At 32.3% G+C, this 24,194-nt stretch overlaps 2 protein-coding genes across 3 annotated transcripts; both read right to left on the reverse strand.

The window, feature by feature from the left end:
- Positions 1–893: 893 nt before the first annotated feature.
- On the reverse strand, positions 894–6,096 carry LOC134683966 (uncharacterized). Of its 2 annotated transcripts, none has more exons than XM_063543272.1 (3): positions 5,966–6,096; positions 1,564–1,727; positions 894–1,188 (listed from the first exon to the last, which is right to left on the reverse strand). In XM_063543272.1, the coding sequence occupies exons 2-3, from the start codon at positions 1,713–1,715 to the stop codon at positions 1,029–1,031; spliced, it is 312 nt and encodes a 103-aa protein (XP_063399342.1). In that variant the 5' UTR covers positions 1,716–1,727; positions 5,966–6,096; the 3' UTR covers positions 894–1,028. The 2 variants fall into 2 exon arrangements, with proteins under 2 accessions (XP_063399342.1, XP_063399341.1); XM_063543271.1 differs by having other exon boundaries at positions 5,866–6,068.
- An 8,968-nt stretch (positions 6,097–15,064) lies between these two features.
- Positions 15,065–19,432, reverse strand: LOC134684708 (acetylcholine receptor subunit epsilon-like). The gene is made up of 6 exons (XM_063544012.1): positions 19,369–19,432; positions 19,057–19,202; positions 18,523–18,567; positions 17,815–17,924; positions 16,217–16,737; positions 15,065–15,462 (listed from the first exon to the last, which is right to left on the reverse strand). The coding sequence occupies exons 1-6, from the start codon at positions 19,430–19,432 to the stop codon at positions 15,065–15,067; spliced, it is 1,284 nt and encodes a 427-aa protein (XP_063400082.1).
- Positions 19,433–24,194: the final 4,762 nt, after the last annotated feature.

Genomic DNA, 24,194 nt, shown 5'->3' on the forward strand with positions numbered 1-24,194 from the left:
TCAACCTGTTTGTAGCATATGTATGACGTGAGTGTAGCGTACAGGTATACGAAAGACACACGCTTGAGCTGGATGAAAATTTTGAAGATGCATAAAAATTTCCTCGAATTGTAGCGTTCACCAAGCGTGTACCTTTGTATTTCGACGTACTTCAAACTTATGCGGTCTATGCGCCAATGCGGGACGCCGACATAACACATCAGCGTATAGCTCCGACGTAAGTCGGGTGTGTAAAAAATCATGTACGCTGCCAATACGCTTGGATGCATTCAACCTGTCAATCATATCTGTAAGGTGTGCACAACGAGCTTTAAGCGTGTATTTGGCGTACGAAAAGCATTTTTACCTAAGCGTGTATCGCGCGTTCAAGAAACGTATGTTGGCGTATGACTGGCATTTGTCTAACGTAGATGAAATGCACTCAACGAAGGAAACAAAATGTGAACGTATTTGAAAGGCGTTCCGGTCGTGCCTTGGACGTTATTATCTTGAGGCGTATGCAAAGTGCCTTAAAGGTTTCTCAAACTTTTCTGTAGCGCGTTAAACGCACTTGTGGCGTATGTATAATGTGCGTGTAGATTACAGGTACATGTATACGCTAGACACACGCATGAGCTTGATGACATTTTTATGCTGCATAAAAAAAAATCACGAGTTGTAGCGTTCACAAAGCGTATACCTTTGTATTTCAACGTACTCCAAGCTTATGCAGCGTGCGATAAACGATAACATAATTAACGTTCCTCTGGCTTGCAACTAACGTATACCGACTTTGCCAATTTTCTCTGTACGTTTGGTGCACGTCGCGGTCTACACGCCAATGTGTGACGCCGGTATTATGTCGTGTAAGGTTCAATCTTATATAGAAGTTTCAGGTGAGTAAGAAAAATATCAACATAGTATATCTTTTATTTAATAAACACATAGTTGATCACAGATAGCTTTTAAGTATTTAAACACAATCATCATATCGAATAACAAATTGAACACATATGTGTGGCTTTGAAAAAATAGTAATATTGGTGGTCTTAAAGAACGGTACTACCCCTTTCCGGAAGTGTAGGAGCTGTGGTTTCATCAGATGATAGAGTTGTCGCTGTTCGTCGAATATTACTCCGTGAGGTTCTTCTTTGTTCTATATTTCGCCATCTATTATTCAATTCCTCAAGGCGAGAACAAGATTGTCGTCTGAAAATATTCAATGAAACAACATACGTGTATATAGAGAGTGACAAATTACTTGCAATTACATCTTCTATTTGTAAAACCACAATTCAAAGAGTCCTAGTTATTAGAAACGCAATGCTTTACTAGACAGAGTTTTAAGTATCGGATTGTGAAACGGTTATGTAATTTTTTAAACTATAGACTAAAGACTGTAATACCCCGGGCCTGCTGAACCACATAATTCCAGGTTTGATATATTGTGTATTGATGGGTTTCTGTTTCATTGCAGTTTAATCTTTTTTTAAGATCCCTTTGTAATACATAGGAAGAAGTGTAGTGTGTGTACTTTTGTATGTATGCACAGTAGTATAGATTAACTTATAAAAACCTGCTTACTTTCTCTCTTCTAGTTTAAGTTTTTCTTTTTCTAATTCTTTTCGTCGTTTTTGAAATTCCGTTTCCCATTTCTTTTCTTCTTCAATTTCCTGAGGACTTAGTAATTCGTCTTTTTCATCTAGAAAAGTCGCCATTCTTTCGGTCAGCTTCATTGCAAAAACACCCTATGATCATAAAATATAAAAATACATTTATATTCAATTATATTTGAAAAGTTCCATATGTAGCCATTTAATAATTATAGATAAAACCAAAATGTGTGTCTTACTATACTCAATGACTGTTTCCAAATGCATATTGTTTGATTATTCCTCTTACACGAAGGTGACATGCTTACTTAAAATGAGATCTTACTATACCTAACATAGAACTGCTTACCTAAAATAAGCCCTAAACTAATCACAAAAATTGCTTGCCTAAAAAGAGCCCAACATAATACACTATAAATAACTAGAGGCTCTAAAGAGCCTGTGTCGCTCACCTTGGTCTATGTGAATATTAAACAAAGGACGCAAATGGATTCATGACAAAATTGTGTTTTGGTGATGGTGATGTGTTTGTACATCTTACTTTACTGAACATTCTTGCTGCTTACAATTATCTCTATCTATAATGAACTTGGCCCAGTAGTTTCAGTGGACAATGTTAGTAAAAATTTACAAATTTTATGAAAATTGTTAAAAATTGACTTAAAAGGACAATAACTCCTTAGGGGTCGGGTCAATTGACAGTTTCGGTCATGTTGATTTAGAATCATATTCGAAACAGTGTGGTCCTGGCCATTGATTGACGACCTAAATTATCCCATTGACTGGGACAGATTAGGTGAACGTTTGTCGGTAACAATCACTGCTCACTATGTACTTTTTAAAGACACCGAATCTGTGGGGTCACCAAAGGTTTTCAACACCTTAATAAAGCAATTCGAAAAACGAATCCGGAATAATACGATGTGTTGATTTATATCAATAATATAAATCAAAACATAAAGGTTATACCTGAATAATTTTTCGGATTATTTTATTATTAAAGGCGTTAAGAACCTTTGTTGACCCCACAGTTTACATTCTATAATAAGTAAGAAGTGAGCAATCGTCGTTACAGACAAACGTTCACCTAATCTGTCACAGTCAATGGGATAATTTAGGTCGTCAATCAATGGCCAGGACCACACTGTTTTGAATATGATTCTATTTGTAAATCTTACTTTGCTGAACATTATTGCTGTTTACAGTTTATCTCTATCTATAATATAATTCAAGATAATAACCAAAAACAGCGAAATTTCCTTAAAATTACCAATTCAGGGGAAGCAACCCAACAGCGGGTTCTCTAATTCATCTGAAAGATTAAGGGCAGATAGATCTTGACCTGTTAAACATTTTACCCCATGTCAGATTTGCTTTAAATGCTTTGGTTTTTGAGTTATAAGCCAAAAACTGCATTTTACCCCTATGTTCTATTTTTAGCCATGACGGCCATCTTGGTTGGTTTGGCGGGTACGCCACACATTTTTTAAACTAGATACCCAAATGATGATTGTGGCCAAGTTTGGTTTAATTTGGCCCAGTAGTTTCAGAGGAGAAGATTTTTGTAAAAGTTAAAACGACGACGGACGACGACGACGACGACGACGACGACGGATGACGACGACGACGACGGATGACGACGACGACGACGGATGACGACGCCAGACACCGGACGCCAAGTGATGAGAATAGCTCACTTGGCCCTTTGGTCCAGGTGAGCTAAAAAGGAATACAGATACAAATTGTGTAAAACTTTATAGGTTTGCGGGTCTTCCTCCTATTTTTAAGAATATCTTTCTATTAAAACATACATGTATAGCACACACACATGTAGTATATATTCTGGTACATGCACCCTTATTATTGTTTGACGGCAAACGTAAGCTACGTTGGCTTTCGTTCAAATACTATGACTACATGTATATATATACTCTATACACATTTTTACTATCATTGTACATAATACAGGTTAGACCAAACAACCCTTACGTATGCAAGTCGGATTTCATATTATGTACATTAATACACATGAGAAAACTAATAAAGAGGAAAAGGAACGCCTTTATTAGATTTTATAAGATAAATTATAGCTATTTTCTAGCTGATTAAACACAAATTGTATACGATTTAAAATATTTTTTGGTCTCTGTATACAAGTAGGCCATGCATCGGTTAAAGTTATTAACTTCAAAACCTGACTTTTGTTTTGTGAATTTTTAAGTTTCATTTTATACATTAGTGTATAATGACGTGTTGAGATATCAGTTCAATATTTTGACATGATATGGGAATTTACAGTATCTACTTTTAGATATGTGAAATGTGGGGACACGGAACAATTTAAGCTAGTATACTATATAGCTAGTGTAGATACAGAATATTTCATTTTTTAGGACTACACCGAGTGATATTTATATATTTATTGTTTTTATACAAAGGAAGATGCATTTTTTTGGCGTCTTCCTGTATTTTTGGGGCTAAACATATGTTACATTGAGGCAAACGGAAATTGTACATTAACCCCACAGACTGGATTTTTCTGTAGTTAGTATTTAACACAAAAAAAAGTTTCTACAACAATATGGTTTATGTTCTTATGTTAACTAAATTGTGTTCCAAGAAAAACCTATTCACTAAAACATCATTTATTAATTTTATTTTATTGGCATTCATTTTATGAAATATAAGTATTCCTGTTAGTAACCCAAATATCATGTTCGTTTTTTTCTTCTTATCAATAATTTATACCACAGTCATGGTTGAAATTAAATTTCATTGAACAAATCGAACCTGTGGTATCAAATTCAAATTTAGGTTTTTGTTCTTCTTTTATGTCAATTTTAGTTAGATCTTCTATTACACACGATGCCTACAATATGCTAAAATGAATAAAAGGCTTATCTTAGAATATGTATAGTTGGATATTTATTCTCATAAGATTAGAAAATAGATGCACGGTTGCATGTTCGTAATGGAGAAAGAGAAAAATAAGAATTCAGAAAATAAGATCGGCCTAATTTTATAATAAAAATTATGTTAAGAAACGTCATTCGTAAATCAGCTGCAATACTTCAAAAAGGAATGTAAGAAAACAACATCTGACGGATTTTAAATTGAGTATACTGGCATTTTAAGGGAAAATAAAAAAAATATATATCAAGTTGAAAAATTAGGGTAAAAATACTCTTTCCCTCAAAATAAAGAAAATATAATGTGATATATTGACCAAAGAGACAACATTCCAAATATGACGCAGGAATTAGGCAACTTTAAGTGACAGTACAGCCTTTGAAAATGAGCAAATACCATAACTCAAAGGAAGCAATAGAAAGTCCTTACATGAATGCATGGTCTGATTTTGTACAAAACAATAAACAAAAAACAAAAATGGCGAACAGCAACACATCATTGTCAAACGACAACCACTGAATTAAACGATATTGACCGTTTGGTCGGGCAAAAAAAGGATGTGTCGGAGTTAAACATGTATGCGTCGCCCGACCATCCCATTGAACGGGGGAGGGGGAACAGATGAATATGAATAGTCTATATTGGTCCTACCACACTCTTGAAAAAAAGCAGTAAGTCCGTTCATTTAAGTCATTAACAATCTTCTAGACTCGAGATTATTTATAATTTTATATGGACAAACCAATGTGAAGTTGTCGTATGCGGAGATAATATCTCGATCTCGAGAATGCTTTTTTTAAGGTCACTTGGTTGCTGTCTTGTTGACGCTTACTTCGAATATTTTCATTTATATTGACTTATATATTAAACCCATTGATTCTTTATTGTCCTATCCTATATGTACCCTTCACACTAGTCATGGAATATGCATTTGTATTATACTAGTATTATTCAATCATATATGTCATTTTCTACTTTAAACACAATAAGACAGGGGCAGATCCAGCCATTTTAAAAAGGGGGATTCCTAACACAGGACAAATAGGGATTCGTAACCAAGGACAAAGGGGGATTCCTAACCCAGTACGAAGGGGGTTCCAACTATATGTTCCCATGCATTCAAATGCATTGAGCGTCCAAAAAAAGGGGGTCCACCCCCGGATCCCCCCTGGATCCGCCACTGATAAGATACATGTATGGAGTTATATGTAGCATTTAAAACGATTAAAGATATTTGAAGAAATAAACTATAAACTTAAGGATATAGCTTACATTATTAAATATACATCAATTGATAAATAAGTATTTTGTATATTAACTACTATATCACATAAAACGTTCATGAAATAAAAATAAAACTTGCCTGATTCAAATTCCTTGTTTACGTCTTATGTTGCTAAAACTTAATAACACAAATTCCTTTAAATGACAAACAACCTTCTTCTATACATATACAATTTTACCTATATCACGGAACTTTAATCCTGTCCAAACAAAAACTGATTTAAATTCTTTGTGTATTGTAGTATATTAAATCACCTTTCAATATCTACTCAAATAAAGGATCAACACTTATAATTCATATATCTTTTAAAGAATAATATATTGGATCGTTCCGCTAGCTATATTTAGAATGTCATGTTTAAATGCAGAAGTAATTAACCGAACAATTTATAACAAAAAATTAAATTATTTTTGATAAAACGTTGAATTGAATCGAATATATTGACACTTTGTCAATTTTATTCAAAAGATTTAATTGAAAAAATTAAACCTGATCCGACTTGTTGCCTTTTAGATTAAAAGTCATTTTAAAAATAATTGAAAAAAAAAACGTTAATCATATTGTCATATTGATATGATACTAATTAATTAAATGACTTTCTAACCTATGAATTCAATTAATTAATGACACTATTATTTTAGATGTCAATGTGCTGATGAGCATTATTTGCTTAAAGAATTGAAAAATTGACACGAATTAAATCTATTTTACTTTTAAACTGGATATAATGTTTCAATATTAATAACCATTTGTGTCTATTGTTATCAAACTGATAATGTAGGCTTGCGTAAATACAAGGTTTCGTGTGTTGTTGATTTACCGACTCAGGAGTCTGGCGTAAACATTCCTTTGGCGAGCACTAAACAGCTAGCAATACGTACAATTAATACCATTATACAAAGAGCATTTATTTTACACCTTTTAAAACCAAAAGCATATTGAATCAGCTCATGTAACGCCATCATAAATAATTGTATAATGTTATATTTCTTTTTTTTCTTCTAAATTATACTTAAAAAGTTTGTTAAAAAATATATTCAACAAACGAGAACAGTAAAATCACCAAATAAATCAGGATTATGATTTAGTATGACAGACTCGAGTTTCGTTCATAGTCCTGAACATGCATGACATATTGGCCACTGGACGTTAAGCAAACAGCAATCAATCAATCAATGGAGTTTCGTTTATACATGTATATCCTCATAACTAGCGCTCGAATCTAAACAGGGGGATTCAATCAAATGTAAGAGAGTATTGAAAATCGAAAAATCCAACGGGTTGTGCAAGCATTTTATGACAACTATGCATTGAGGTAAAAAATCTTACCTTGGTCAATTTTACTTAAGTGTTAATGTAACTTTAGTGACATTTAAAAAAACACCTAACTCTTTACTTTTTCAAAGGGCTCGCCTCAAAAGTGAGAATGACAAAAAATAAATGAATATTATTCGATGTTTACTGGAGAGATTTTTTGGTGATATATCACATGGACTGCAAACTGTACATGTATTGATGCATGGAGATTTGGTAAAGTAATGTGTAATGTTTAATATTGCCAAGGACAGCATATGTCTCTTTATTGGGTTATGAATACTATTTGTCGCCGGATGCGTCTGTAATTGTACATTCATTTTTTTAATGGATTAGATAAACTAATCCGACACCTGAGTATTCCAATTCCTTTTTTAACCGACAATATTTCATGGTCCAAAATATGCCTATCATTGCAAAAAAAAAGAACCTGGTGTATATGACACCCTACTTAATCCGACATATTTTCTGGTTCTCGAGTGTGTTGAATAACACAGTTTACACGTCTGTATGAGCAATTTTAATATGTTAAATGATCAAATATCGTTTTTTTCCTTGATCATTTTCAATTGTTTATAGATATAAGTGCCAATGAGACAACTCTCCACCCAAGCAACAATTCATAAAAGTAAACCATTATAGGTCAAGGTACGGCCTTCACAACGGAGCCTTTGCTCACACCCAGCAGCATGCTATAAAGGACCATAACATTACTAGTGTAAAACAATTCAAAAGGGAAAACCAACGATCGAATCTATATAAAAACGAAGAACGAGAAACACTTATAAACTACATAAACACGACAACCACTGATCAACATGTAATACTAGTATATTATTTACATAAAATTAAAAGATACAACAATTATTACTTATTGTTTGCAAAACGTCCAGTGGAAAATATTTCATGCATATTCAGAATGAGAATACATTAGAAGAAAAACAATAATTATACATGTAGGTTACACAAGCTTATTTGAACTTATTAATATGTTTTTTGTTTTTTCTTATGATTTGTTGTATCACTAATGTCTAAGGTTAAAGGAGGATTAGCAAACGGACACATGCTTTACCCTGTCACATTATATGTGTGTCTTGTCCACGTCAGGAGCCTATATGCTACAGTGGTTTTCGTTGGTTGCTGTTTGTCATATTTTTTTTATGTCGTATATTATCTAATAAAACCTTTGGTTTTTTCCTGTCATGGTCGTTAAAGCTTACTTTATGCTATGGGTTTTGCTGATTGCTGAATGCCGTACGGTGATCCACAATATCTTGCATTCACACCCTTTATCTAATCAATAGTTCCCCATTGCAATGATACCGTATCTCCTGTCTTGTCAATATTCCACAAACTACTCGCGGGTATCACTGCTTCCACAGTAACTGTTCGTCCATGTCCACGGGCGTCCAGAGACAGACAAACTGTTCTAGTAGAGTTCTCCGATATGTTCATGGCAGGTGTTTTAAAAAAATCTTTTTACAGACAATGTGTTTTTTTTATAATGTGCAGTTATTCCAAATGTGATATTACATACCAACCTGATATTAAAACTTTTTTGAAAGTAAATAAATTATAAATCATATTATTGATTTTTACCAAATTTAAACCTATTAAATTGACACCAATACCCCATGAAGGATCAAATAGTAATATATCGGCTGTCATATATTTACTTCCTATATATGAATCATGTTATTCTACAATTGAATGTATAGTATATCAAAATAGTTGATATCACGTTACAGCTATATGATTTCAATAAAATACAATGAAAATCTGCATTTATCCATACAACATGTATAATTCTTTTTTCAGAATCTCAATAACATTTAAAAATGTATCATATATAACCATTTTTAGACTTTATTTCAATATCACAATTTATAAAATCCATTTCTATAACTCAGGATCAGAGTCTTCAAAGGTCAGATCAAACGCATAAATTAAGGAAAACCAATAATAAACATGATCCTTCCAGATTCAATACTTTACGAACTTTTGGTATTTGTAAACTTTTTTATTAAAAATAATATATGTATTACACTGTTCGAAAAAAAAACTAATATGTGGAGAAAACAACGAATCACAGTAACTAACATATTTTCTAATTTTTCAGTAAACAACGTTTATTCATTTTGAACATGTTAGAAGTTTACATTTGAAATGGATTACCTCCCTTTGAACCTTAAACTCTTAATCTAATGTAATTTTTTATCCCATATTTATTCATTTAAAACATATTCTGTCATGTTTCGTGTCAGTATTGGAAAAGCTTCAAATGAGTCTTATGTACATGTATATGTCATAATGTGGAAAAAAAGGAGAAAAACAATTAAAAAAATCCAATGCGTTCGAGGCGCTTTTCTGGATTTTCTTTTATCAGAAACGGTCAACACCGAATAAGTGAAACCCAAGGGTGTATAAAACCCAAATCAGTTGAAGAGCTTTACAACCAAAAAGTACATTAAAATTGCCAAGTCCATGTAATTATATCAAATGTGTCCGACCTAATAAAATTGTAAGTGAATTGATACAAAAAGCGTTACATGTTAAACATGTGGAGCAGGATCTGCTTATCCTTCCGGAGCACCTGATATCACCCCTAGTTTTTGGTGGGGTTCGCGTTGCTTATTCTTTAGTTTTGTTTGTTGTGTTATGAGTACTATAATGATTGTTTGTCTGTTTGTTTTTTTAGCCATGGCGTTGTCAGTTTATTTTCGATTGATGAGTTTGTCTGTCCCTCTGGTATCTTTCGTCCATCTATTTTAATTGAAACGATAAAGTGTGTAACAAATAAAAACTTGTTCTATTAGAAACAATAGTACTGAACATGCAAGAAATATTTGCAACTGGACGATAATCAACCCGCTATCGCAATGATCATTTCATGTAGTAACAAAACGAGTGCATATAACTGACGAAGATACAATGTATGCATGTAATGCTAACTAATTACTGAGAAGGGTTATAACTTATCTTTCTCTATTCCTTATGATAATGCAACCATGCCTGACTACAACAGTGTTCATACTGAATTAATCATATAATCTTACCTCCTACACATTTCTAGGAATATGAATGGTTAAAATCGTCGGCGTGGTGACCGTGTATATTTCATTTTAGGTTAGTAGGGAGGCGGGGCTTATTTCATACACGGTTAGTATAATTGGTGTTACGTCCCTTTATATTCCATATTAGGTACGAAGGAGGGGGGAGGGGGGCTTATTTCATATACGATTAGTAGTGGTGTTACGTCCCTTTATAAGAACACAACGGTACTGAAAAAAAAATCTTAAAGGTTTCAACAGACGAAGAAATTGATGAATAAGATTGAAATAAATTCATAACTTGAACACATTTAAACCTAAGTTGTGTTTGTTGATATCTGTTTTTGTAGGATCAATGGAATTAGTTTCTTATGCTAACAGTATTGATGACTTGCTCATTTTGTCACTAGTCTAAATTTGTCACTATAAGATAGTCGGTAAGATAAATCCACTACATAGTGTGCTAGTGACGTAATTTGGTATATAATTATGGGGTCAGTAAATTCCATATGGGGTGCGAAACTCTCACCCCAAACAGAATTTACTGACCCCATGTATATACCGTATTAGCTACCTAACACAATATGTAACTAATAGCATATAACATCACAATATTGTAAAATCTTATTTCATTTTATTTCATTTGGAAAATATTGTCCTGATTATAAATCTCTATAAAACATTTGACCTAAGGTTTTTGAATCTCGATTTCCGTTCTTCTGGTTGTTTTTCTATAATTTATGAAAAACACATTCAATGGCAATGCTTATATAGATTTTTCTTGTTAAAAAAACAAATCTGAAAATAAGCTATTAAAGTGGAGAAAACAGCCTTCTTAAATATCCCTATTTTTGTGTCCGCCATATTAGAATGATCGTAATTGCAGTTGTCACGTTGACGCCAGTGCTAAATGAATTAATCTGCAAAGCGATAACACTTACATTTTCATCAGCTAAGAGACGGCTAGCCTTTTTTGAAAGGCTAATACTTGTTATTATTAAAAAGTTGAAAACTAGACGTAAATTAACAATCTGTATGATAGACGCGTTACCGGGGTGAATACGGACCCTATACGGATTGGAAAAAAAACCCCGAACATTTAATTATGTCTAGTGATTCTTTTTACTCTCCAAACAAAATATGTAACTATAATGATGATAATGATAATGCATTGACTATGAGATATATAATACCTGGTACTTTACATTTACGTGTTAGTGTACATGTACCTAAATGTCCTTTTATAGAATATAAATTAAAGTAATAAATGGAATGGTATGCTAATCTAAAACATTTCGATGTGTTATTTACTTTATTATTTCAAATATTTGTATGTTGATGGTTTTACATAAATCTAAACAAAAGACTACAAACATTAAACTCGGGATGACATTGTTGATCGATATACAGTCATTGTCCTCGGGGTGCGGGATACTCTCTCTGTGTTAAAGACCCATTGGTGGTCTTCGACTGTTTGTTTTTAAACCTTTTATCGGTTTGTTGTCACTTTGATATTTTCCCCAATTTCATTCCTAATCTTATTGTCCATTATCCGAAAAATGAATGGTTTAAGAATGGCTCCATGATACAAATCTGCTTTTTTTTCAACGTAGTGAATTGACCTGAGCATAGCCATATTCACTTCAAGAACATTAGGGGTGTGAATTAGCCTTAGTGTAATGTATTAATATACGATTAAGTCAGGAGTTATATCCCCTTTAAATGTAGGGTATTCTTTTTTTTTTGTCAGTTTTTGGTTATCAGAGCTAGTTTCGAAACTGTCAATTGCATAAAATGGCCAAAATGACCAGCTTAATCCATCCGAAAAAGGAAGAAACTTTGAAAAAAAAATGAAGATCCTATTAGAAGATTTTACCCTAGAAGTATATAGTTATCAAAAGTACCAGGATTATAATTTTATACGCCAGACGTGCGTTTCGTCTACATAAGACTCATCAGTGACGCTCAGATCAAAATAGTTAAAAAAAAAGCCAAACAAATACAAAGTTGAAGAGCATTGACGACCCGAAATTCCAAAAAGTTGTGCCAAATACCGCTAAGGTCATCTACTCCTGGGGTAAGAAAATGTTTACTTTTTCGAAAAGTTCAAAGTTTTATCAACAGAAAATTTATAATATGACCATATAATTGATATTCATGTCAACACCGAAGTGCTGACTACTGGGCTGGTGATACCCTCGGGGACGAAACGTCCACCAGCAGTGGCATCGACCCAGTGGTGTAAATAGTTATCAAAAGTACCAGGATTATAATTTTATACGCCAGACGCGCGTTTCGTCTACATAAGACTCATCAGTGACGCTCAGATCAAAATAGTTAAAAAGCCAAACAAATACAAAGTTGAAGAGCATTGACGACCCAAAATTCCAAAAAGTTGTGCCATAACTTTTTACCCATTTTGAGTTGTTGACTGTTATTTTTAAAACAAAGGAAACTGGGTAAAACGTGACAGTTACGTAACAGGATAAGCACGTCAAAATGTGTCTACCCTGAAAATTAGAGAAAATTCCAATTCTGAAAAGTTTTCCAATTTTTGCAGTATTTGGCTGTTTACTGTTATATGATATGAGCTATGTTGAAATTGTTAAGTGCAAAAATCATCATCAAAGACAAATCTTTACCTGGAAAATTATACAACCTCTTTCGGGTTGTTGTTTCATTCAATGATGTTGATTGTTACTGTTTTTGTTTTTGTGGCTGTTCTTTCAAAACACACATAGCTATGTTATGATAGCACCTGAGATCACCCCTAGTTTTTGGTGGGGTTCGTGTTGTTTATTCTTTAGTTTTTTATGTTGTGTCATGTGTACTATTGTTTTTCTGTTTGTCTTTTTCATTTTTAGCCATGGCGTTGTCAGTTTGTTTTAGATTTACGAGTTTGACTGTCCCTTTGGTATCTTTCGTCCCTCTTTTAAACGTCTCAAAGTTCAAGAGAGACCTACAATACTTTTTATTGGTTATCAAAGGTACCATGACTTGTATGTGCATACTTAAGAACTTCTCAGCAAACTAGCTCTCAGTTAACATGTGAACGGTATAGGCACATGCGTGAATCTTGTGTTAATGAATATTTAAGAATTCACCCAAATTTTCAAAAATACTTTTTGATAAAGGAGGAATAATGGTAATGACTTTACTATGCTATCTAATACCTGGCACTGTAATTATTAGTTATTATATGCACTAAAATGTCCTTCAGAATATCAATTGATCGTTTCATACAATCAACCTTAATGGAACTGGTATGCTAATCCAAAAACGATTCAATGGATTATTTACTTTAAATCTCCCTGTTTATCTTAATATCAATTCCATTAAATCTAAACAAAAGATACCAACATTCAAACCGAGATGACGTTGTTGATCAGTTTATAGTCATTGTCTATTGTTATTGTATATTTGTTTGCGAATTATGAATGATGTAGGAATTGTTCAAGGATACAAGTTTGTCTTTGGTTTAACCCAATGGATTTACTTGTGTATAGACATATCCTGGCCATGAACTCCATGTAACGTAGATGCGTTCGTGTAGCTTTTGGAAATGTATCAATATTCAACAAGTCAGAACCGTTTAATTCAATTCTAAATATCACGAAGAAGAAGATGTCATGTTTTCTCTACTTTAAAAAAAACATTGTCATTTGTAGAAATTGTAGAAGTAAAACTGATTGCCGAAATCGGACATTTATTCATTTTGAGGCAACTTGACTTTCTGAAAGTGATGCAAACAATTAAAAAAACATCGCTCTATGTCAAAATGAAAAATAACACAAAAACTATAGGTTGATCAATATCATTGGCTTTGTCATATATCCCATGGTTAGATGAGTCGGAAATGAAACAATACTCCTCTGAGTTTCAAATGGCCACTGCAGTCATGCCTCGAAGACATTGATATTTCAGACGATAATTGCCAGCTATCCAATCGCCATGAAGGTTCATAAACGACACTAACAAGCTTGAAACAACACGCAAAACAAGTAAGACAGTACATAAATGCAAACAAAACAAATTTATGACACAAAACAACTTAACAAAACCAAAGTGAGAGATGCTGAAGATGTCAGAGAATTTACATATCTTGGAAGTGACATTACTAAAAATCAACATCACTATAAATAGATGAAGACATCCAATCTTAAACAAGAAAAGCACAAGAAGATTTTGCTATCCTTAAACAAGCCTGAAGGAGCAAAGAACCCCGCACAAACACCAAAAACAAGATCTTCAACACAAAAGTAATGCATGTCTGTTCTTATCTAAGGGCCAGAAACTTAGGGACTAACAGTTGCGTCTAAAAGAACATTACAGGTTTTCATGAACAAGTGTCTGAAAACATCATTAAAATCAATTGGCCATACACTTTTAGAAACAATGAATAACGAAAAAGGACAAGACAAGAACAAATAGAAAGAACGATCACAACACGCAGGTGGAAATGAATTTTAAAAACTTCACGCAAAAAAAACAAAAATGTAACTAGACAGGCGTTATATTAGACGCACTAGAGCCATCGTAAAAGAGACCAAAAACCACCTTAGATGGTAGAAACTAGACAAGGACAGGAACAGATGGAAACCCCTGTTGTCGCCCTATGTTCTCATGGGACGAAGTGGATTAAGTCAAGTAAGTCATATACATGTCTTTTGTATTGCTTTGACTCTCTTACATGACTCTGTTCTGGTGGTTTAAATCTAGCTTTATTGCTAGAATATTTCTCAAATGAATGACAACGATATGTGAACAAAACGAACAGACATAATTGGTACACATATTAAAATTAAGGACATAGCAGTCAATTACGTGTTATAATCTTAACTACAAAAAACAAAATACAAGCGAACGATTTAAACGAATAATCAATTTGAATAAAACATTGTATTCTTTCAATCTTATGTCCCACTAGAACATTTTGTATCAGTCATTATGTTATACAATTCAATATGTGCATGAATACTAGCTATTAAACAGGCAAGCAAAGTCACTAAATCAAATAACTTTACAGGTCTTAGATAATTTATAAACTTTTTATATCCTATAATCTTCCACCATGTAACAGTGTTCCTCGAAATCACAAATATCCTATTTTTGTCGTCGTTACATTCTATGTGATTGTCGTTGAAGGCAATAACATGGTCATCTTTACTAATACTATCTTCCATTATGGGATGAACAGAATTCCTGCGACATTTGCATGTTTCTATTTCCGGTTTTCTGTCGTAATAACTTAGAACAACAGAACTAAATACTGCTACAAGACTGCTGCACATTAACTGTAAAAAGTATTTTCCTGAAATCGATAGAGACAATTTTGATCAATGATGCTGTTGTGAACTATTGAATTATGTATACATGTCTTGGTGAGGCAGTGAGTTATAAGAATAAAATCAGAATAAATGCCTTTCTCATACTGGCATTGGATCGTACATTGATATGTCTCAATGCTTTTGTTTTCTTTAGTTTTCCGTTTTGTTTACTATTGTTTTTCTGTTTTTTTTTTTTTTTTTAGGATTAGAATGTCGCAATTACTGTCCCATTTCAACGGTTTAAGGGACATAAATAATCAGTTTTATTAGCCAAAATTGGTCTATGCAAGATTTCCTCAGTTTATAACATTACTTTTGGTATTTGCCTTCAAGTGTAATGCAGTCAATTGAGTCTTTGTCTTCTTTTGAGAATTTAAAATGTTCAGGTTGTCGCGTAAAAGAGAAAATCAAGAAAACTACTACCTACGCAAAAAAAAAGATTTTTTTTTTTTATGTATTTTAAGCAAAAGCGTCTACATGATAAGTCTTATACACAAAATGAAACAGAAAACGTTAATATTGGAACTTCATCGGTGCTAATTACAGAAATCACCGTTACTACGAAATTTCAAAATATGCAGTTTAATTGAAATTACAAAAAAGTTCTTTTCACACCATTATTTATTAAACACTTGTATTATCGCATACAGACTTTGTATTGCCCTTTTATGTTAATTAGTAACTTATAATGATAACATAGAAAGTAAGCAACCATAATTTATTATTAGATAAACATACCAATAGCTGAAATACTTTTGGAGTTTTCTGGTAAAACACTGCTTACTTGAAGCATCAAAACCATAAATGATAGGAATATCGTTATTCCAAAGCTAATACGTTCACCTGCATCTATTGGAATAAAGAACGCTAAGACGGCAAGTATGGATAAGGCACAGGCAGGAAAAACTATGTTGTAGATATAATGGGAAGGCAACCGTTGCATATGAATATAAAAGATAATAGTTGACGAAAACACAGGTTTTTTTTCTACTTTCAAAATTTTCCAAAACGCATGATCATCTTCACGTTCTTTATATCCGCTTATTGATTCATCTTGATCCCAAACAAGCATCTGTCGCAGATTGACAGCGGTCGTTCCAAGGACTATACTACATTTCTGGCAATCTGCTGGAAATAATTCGATGTTTGCATTACATATTGTACTTAGGTCTCCAGAGGGCTGTGCCATAATTGTTCCATCGAACTTAACAAGTACTCTTTCAGCTTGCATTCCATCAGACAAAAAACTTGATTCAAGTCTGAAATTGAAATTGAGATTTATTAATGCAGAGTTCATTTTTATAAAAATGACTGCAAATTGTGGTAATCGAATAAATACACAGGTAAAACAATGTATAATACAATATTGTATCCATCAAAGTTAGAACGAAAACATGAATAAAAAGAACAATTGATAGGTTCATTTTGAAGTGCATATACATATCTTACTTATCATCTAATTTTCTTTTTAAACAAGAAAGAACATACTCCTGAATAAACGAATGTAGGAAGCATGTTCATTTGTAGAGTAAAAATAATATTATTCATTATATGATAAGGTCTTCTAAGAGATGGTAAATGTATGACAGGCATTCTTGATTTGACCTCTTACATAAAGGAAAAATAAAGCCTTCGATTTGAATAGGTGAAGGGCCACCCAACATACTTGTTTTAACCTTTAGAAAATAACCTGACTGTTAGAATATATAAACATATATAAAAATTACGACACTTTATTTTTTTCATGGATTGATTCGTGTGACGCGAAGTTTATATTTCGTTTGTTGTGTCTTGATTGGCATTCGTAAATTCATGAAAGGATGGGCGTTGTTATTCTGCGGTTTTCATGTTCATTTGCTATGTACTATTATAATATTATTCATTTTTTATTTGTCTCTTTTTATTGGTTTTGGGTTTGTTTGGGCTGTATTCCTGTCACGTATCGTTGTGTTTTAAACGAAATGTTTGTTATCGCCATATTAACGGAAGGTTTTGCTAACATTTAAACCCGGTTTAACCTATTATTTTGTCTTAAAATGTCCTGTTTCAAGTCTGGAATATAGTTGTTGAAATCTGCAGTCCGTGTCTATGTTGGCGTTTGCCTTAGTTGTAGTTTTGTGTTTTTGTTGTTCCAGTGTATATTCCTCTTTTGTTAAATGTTTCCCTCAGTTTTAGTTTGTTACACCGCATCTGATTAATCTCAGTCGAATTAAGGCTATTGGACAGTGTTAAATTTCTGTTGCCTTTATTCAATAAGACATGTAAGTATTTACGCACATATTTTTGAATACATGTATATGATATATGTTTATTGTTAGAACAAACACAAATCTTACTTATTAAATATTCTGAAATCAGGTGTCCACACCTCTTGTCCTGAGGCAGTGATATACGATTTTCCTCCGTATTCAGATGGATCCCAGACTAAATACTCGTCTTTCCATGTCTGAAAGTAAAAACATGTTATTCAATAGTAAGTAAACTGAATGTTTCAACCAATAATAAAGCTTCCAGTAGTCTATGTCATACTTACTTTCGATAATTTTGTATTGTTTACTTTTTATCCCTGGATTTTGAGTAAGTTAGCAAATATCATTCTGTATAGTTTTAATATGTTGTATTTTTGTTGTCTTTGTTTGTTCGTTGTCGTTTGCAGCCATGATCCATTTAGTCTTATGAGATTTCTCTTGGTAACTTCTTTGTCCATTATTACCTCATTGGACATCACTGGAAAAACGCAATCGTATACTTAACATTGTTTTTAAATGCTGTCTACTTATCTATCGATGGATGCTTACTATTTACTTTTGAAAGTCTTTTTTATTAATTTATTGTATATCATATCAGAAGTGTTAATCGATACAGTTTTACACATACTATATGATTACCAAGAATGCGTCTAAGTTTTAAAAAAATAATTGAGACAGTCGCATTTTGTCTTGAAATTTTATTAATGATTGCTGTTTTTCACCATCACAGAAAATATGGTGACCAGAAATGTATATATGATTGTCATCCTTGAGTTATATTTGATAAAATCTTACCAAATCAGCTAGTATGGACTGTGTAAGTTTTGCGTCTTTTTCTGACTGAGAAATAAAAGAAACCAAATTTAGAAAAAACTGTGTTTCAAAGCATGTACAGTAGCAGGATAGATAAAGATTAGAATTGAATTAAAGAACAAAAATATTATATTGCATATATATATGTTCTACAAGTTACGAAATATGAAACACCCTCACATTTTTATCTTTTAATATTTTGTGAAATTCATAACTAAATGTATACTTATTGTAAACCCTAGTAACAATTCGTGCCTTTCATTATTATACCTATTATTAACATTAACATTTCAAGTCAATTATTATTATACTTATTATTTATACGAAAACTGCATACCGTTATGATCATGAGGCTGACATTTATTAGCACGAATAATGTAATGTTGAAGAAAGTAGTAATTTCAATAGTTATTCAAATAAAATATATTTGCATAGTATTTGATATTTAAGAGCACACCGTTTCTTTTTATCTAAATAATTTGTTTGAATTTTATTAACTACTTTTTTTAAACATACCAGTCCTTCTAGTCTTACAAAGGTCCACTTCAAGTTTATCTGAACAGTTTCTGTAAGGTTTCGTCGTGGAATTACTTGAGAACTATATGTTGACTCATTAAACAGAATACTCCGCAGAAGCAATTCGTGATTTACGTTTTCGGAAGCTGCAAAATAACAGTAACTTAAGCTTTAAATTTGTTCAAAATGCCTTTAAGACGTACAGAAACTGTTGCGATCAAACAGGGAGAATTGTTTAAAATTCGTTTGAAGGTGACATTCATGTTAAAATATTATAAAAGATACAGACCAAGTAAAGTAAACTATACTTACATAATGCAATATTATCAATGAATGATAAGAACACAAAGTAAAATATAATAGAAATAAATGCCATTCTATCAGTTATTTCAAATAATAAGAAATGAAGAAACTGATGATTTAATACTCTTGTCGTTTTGTAACCATCACGCAGTCACGTGGATTACCATGCGGAGTTTATTATTATTTTTAAAATGTTGTATAACGCCATTAAATAAAGATCGATTAAATACGTCATGAAATAGCATCGATGATAGCACATTTACAATGTATTTGTCTTTACATTAGCTTTGTTTATCCTGTATTTTGATAATAATCAAATTATTATATTGAACATTATCAGTTTAGTTTCAATAGACCTAACTTTAAGGTTCAATCTAAGCAGTCATTACATAGCACTCCCGAACTATAATGTGCTAATAGCTTTTGGGTTTAGAATAACCTTAACCACAAAGCATCTCTGTATACATCGACATTTGATACGCGATATTGCTGGGAAAAAACCGCGAAGAAAGAAATGCAAATGAACGTTGATAGATTGTGTTAATTGATTCTGATAGACACAATTATATTACAATAACTTTGAAAATGTTTGACAAAGTTTGATTAAAAATGTTGAATAAGATTATATCATGGCAATGCACAAGTCAAATGCTATCAACTCCATTTTTTGTTGGGGTCCGTGTTGCTTTGTTTTTTGATTTCTATGTTGTGTCTAGTGTGATACAAGTATTTTGTCTTAGGGAGGGATAAATCCTACTTTGTAATGAATCACTCTGATTCAATTAAACAAATCTCAGAAACTGATATTATCAAGATGTTTGATTTCTTGATTGACAACATATTTGTTACGTTCGGAGGACGTGTTTTTCAACTGTCGGCATTCCAATGGGAAAAAATTTTGCCCTCTACTTGCCGACTTGTTTTTTTATTATTATGAGGCTGACTTCATATAGGAACTTCTTAGGCAGAAAGATAAGAATTTAGCGATATCTATTAACTCTACTTTCCGCTACATAAATGATGTTCTGTCACTAAATAGTTGGTGATTTGTGGAACGCATCTATCTTCTTCTTCTCCTTTTTTGTATCTTCCTCCTGCTAATGAGGAGCACATCAAAACGGATTTAAAATAGTTGGCTTATATTTCACGGGCACAAATATTAATATAAAATGTGAGGCTTATAAAACACGGCACAATATAATCCATTTTAAAAGTATTCCACATAGAATGTTATTTTAAAACTTCTATCACAAAACTATGAACTGTTTTAAATGTTAATATAGACTAAAAATTTCAGACTAAAATCTTTAAAAGCTAAAAAGTTTTCGTATAAACGGTTTTGTAATCAGCACAACATAGCAAGGCAAGGCCACTAATATTTGCTACTGTTATTATAGCAGGCAAGCCAAGCCACGTAGATTAAGCTATTCTATAATGCTATAGTTAAGCATGCTAAAGTCCAAGCACACACATGATATATAAATTATCCCATCGATCTAGAAATAAAGGATACTACAGATACAGTTAAGTCGGTCTCATATCTTGACTTACATCTAGAAATTGACAATGCAGGTCAGTTGAAAACACAACTTTACAACAAATAAAATGATTTCAGCTGTCTAATTGTGATCTTTCCATCTATAAGTAGCAACATTCCAGCAGCAGCTACATACGGAGTATATATATCCCAATTGATACGATATCCCCGTGCTTGCATTTCCTATCAAGATTTTTTTGATAGAGGATTGCTGCTCATTAGGACGCTATTAAAACAAGAGTTCCAAATGGTGAAGTTGAAATCATCCCTTCGTAAATTTTATGGACGCCATCACGAGTTGGTTAACCGTTATGAATTAGCCGTTTCACAAATGATATCGAATATGTTCCTTACGTCGTTACTACAATACCCTTTCCTGTTATGAATGTGACAAACCGAATTAGATTTTATACCGGATTTGTTATCACATAAGCAACATGACGGGTGCCACATTTGGAGCAGGATCTGCTTACCCCTCCGAAGCACCTTAGACCAGCTTAGTTTTTTGGTGGGGTTCGTGATGTTTATTCGTTAGTTTTCTATGTTTTGTCATGTGTGCTATTGTTTGTCTGTTTGTATTTTTCATTTTAAGCCATGGCGTTGTCAGATTATTTTCGATTTATGAGTTTGACTGTTCCTTTAGAATATTTCGTCCTCTTTTGTGTCATGTGTCGTTGGGTTGTCAGTTAATGTTCGATCTATGTGTTTGAAAGTTCCTCTAATAACTTTAGTGCCTCTTCAATATTTTTCCTAAATCGATTTTCATTTCTTTTTGTAATATCAGTAAACTACTGTCGCCTTACTATGTTGGCATCTTACTGTATATCGCGAAAAATGAGAACGGATGGAGATTTGAATTTTTCTGTGTGTTTGTTCTTTGAAAGAAATGGATTAATAAGATACAGACCAACTCACGTCTTTTATAACAAAATAAAAAAACAACCATATAATAACAATAATGATAATTGCAATATATCCTTGCTCAGAATGAAACTCGAGATGAAGGTGCAAAAACATCGTACTAATTGTTTGCCTTGGTTTTCAAAATTCTCTAATCTGACTTCCGGGAACGCAGCGCAAGAAAACTCAATTTGAAACAATCATTTGACCAATTGATGCTAATTTTTAAATGTGTATTAAGGAGTACTAAGTAGTGTTTAGACGTACCATTTACTTTTACGATTCTAGACCAACATGCAATTTGAATTTTGAGATATTGAGAAAAATCCAGGAATATAAATTTTTTAGGAAACGTGCACATAATGGTTGTATCAAATATGAACTTATTTGTTCCCATGGTTACCAAAGAGATATCTAGTGTTAACTATCCTACTGCTGAGTATATAATTCAAACTCCATATTTTATATGTATCCAATACCTAGAAAACTATTTATTTGATGCTGTTTCTGAATAAATTCAGCAATTTCAGACCTGTTGTTATGGCTTTTTAGTGGTTGGTATGGGTTTTCAGCCACTTAAAATAAAGCTAGTATATATCTTTTTTTTTATCTTTTTCAGATAAATTATAAGTTTTATTGTCTGTTAAATCACATTACATGTAATATAAAAAAAAATTAGCAAAAATCGTGATAATGAACAATTAATGTGATTTGTCATTTTTATGAATTTTACCAATTTGTGTTGCCATGGTAACAAAAAAAAAAAAAAAGATTTGTTTTCCCTTTTTTAATATTCAATATATGAACTTTAAGATGCAATCATAGTTTATATTGAACTTGTCTGTCCAATGTCAATTTTTCTTGAGTTAAAATATGATATTAAAGCTTTTTTCAGAAAATTTCAAAATACAGCTTTTAGCACCTTTACAAATACCATTTAGCCTTATATAAAGAAAAATCACAACCTCAACATCAAAATATAAACTTCTAATAATGCTAAATTGTATGTTAAATTTTTTTTCTTCTTGAAATTGTCATTATCATAAAATTGTTGGAACCAAAAATTAGACATTTTAAAATTTTCATTTCTGATTTCATCATATATTCTTCAAAAATAAATGACTGCATGTTTCCATAGCAACTGTTCAACAAAATTAGAAACATGAGCTTGCAATTCTTTTTAAAATCTTAGCTGCCTATTATATTACAGAATAAAACAGTTCTAAGACATACATGAATCACCCCTGCCTGGATCTTACAAATAGCTGTACTTCATACTTTACCTACCAATTGCACTGACCGTTTCCTTTTTTCAGCTTACAATAAAGTAACATTTGACTCATTGCACTTATAAATATCATACTTGTATACATTGTATACACCAAACAACACGTAGACATTATTTAGTAGTTACTTATAGATTATTGGCATACATTTGGGTTTTCCTCATCCAAATCAGCTTTAATATCGAGTAATACTATATCGTATATAAAAAAAAAGATTCATAAGAAGAAAGATCAAATCTTGGATATGTCCTGTAAGTGAGCATTGATTATACACGTTATAATTTTTGACCTTATGTAAGAGAAAAACAAGGTTTTTTGGTGATTTTTTTAAGTAACTTAGATAAGGTAAAACATAAACAAGATGTATTATAAATAAAATTACACTATACACCATCTGCTTATCGAGTTCACGTTATATTGTCCGAATGATAACACATTTAAAAAAAATCCTTCAAAATTCCACTTGTTTGAACAAAGGGCGAATTAGCAAGTGAAGTAAATGCTGTCTTGTCTGATATATTTGCCAACTTTCATAACATATAATATGTTCACGTGGATTACCATGTGGTATCGGTTGTTATTTTTAAAATGTTTGATTGTTAGATGTTATATGCAAATGAACTGAATAAGCATTGATAATATATTTACAATTCACTTAGATTTATTAACACTGATTGAAATACTCATTCTAGTTGAAGGCTTTGATAAATAACCATCATTTACGGGAAATGAATGACTCTTAATCAATGCAATCACTAGCACCATTAATGGAGTTGATTAAAAAGGATGAATGTGACTTTATTTAAGTGATATGTTTGTGCTTTATATTTTATTATATCAGTAATATCACAAGCTATGTTATATCATATTTCGATATGAGCGTCACTGATGAGTCTTATGTAGACGAAACGCGCGTCTGGCGAACTAAGTTATAATCCTGGTATCTTTGATAACTATTTACACCACTGGGTCTATGCCTCTGCTGGTGGACGTTTCGTCCCCGAGGGTTTCACCAGCCAAGTAGTCAGCACTTCGGTGTTGACATAATAATCAATTATGTGATAATTTTTATAAATTTCCTGTTTACAAAACTTTGATTTTTTCGAAAAACT

This window comes from Mytilus trossulus, chromosome 9 (assembly GCF_036588685.1).
Source record: "Mytilus trossulus isolate FHL-02 chromosome 9, PNRI_Mtr1.1.1.hap1, whole genome shotgun sequence".
NCBI classification, from domain to species: domain Eukaryota; kingdom Metazoa; phylum Mollusca; class Bivalvia; order Mytilida; family Mytilidae; genus Mytilus; species Mytilus trossulus.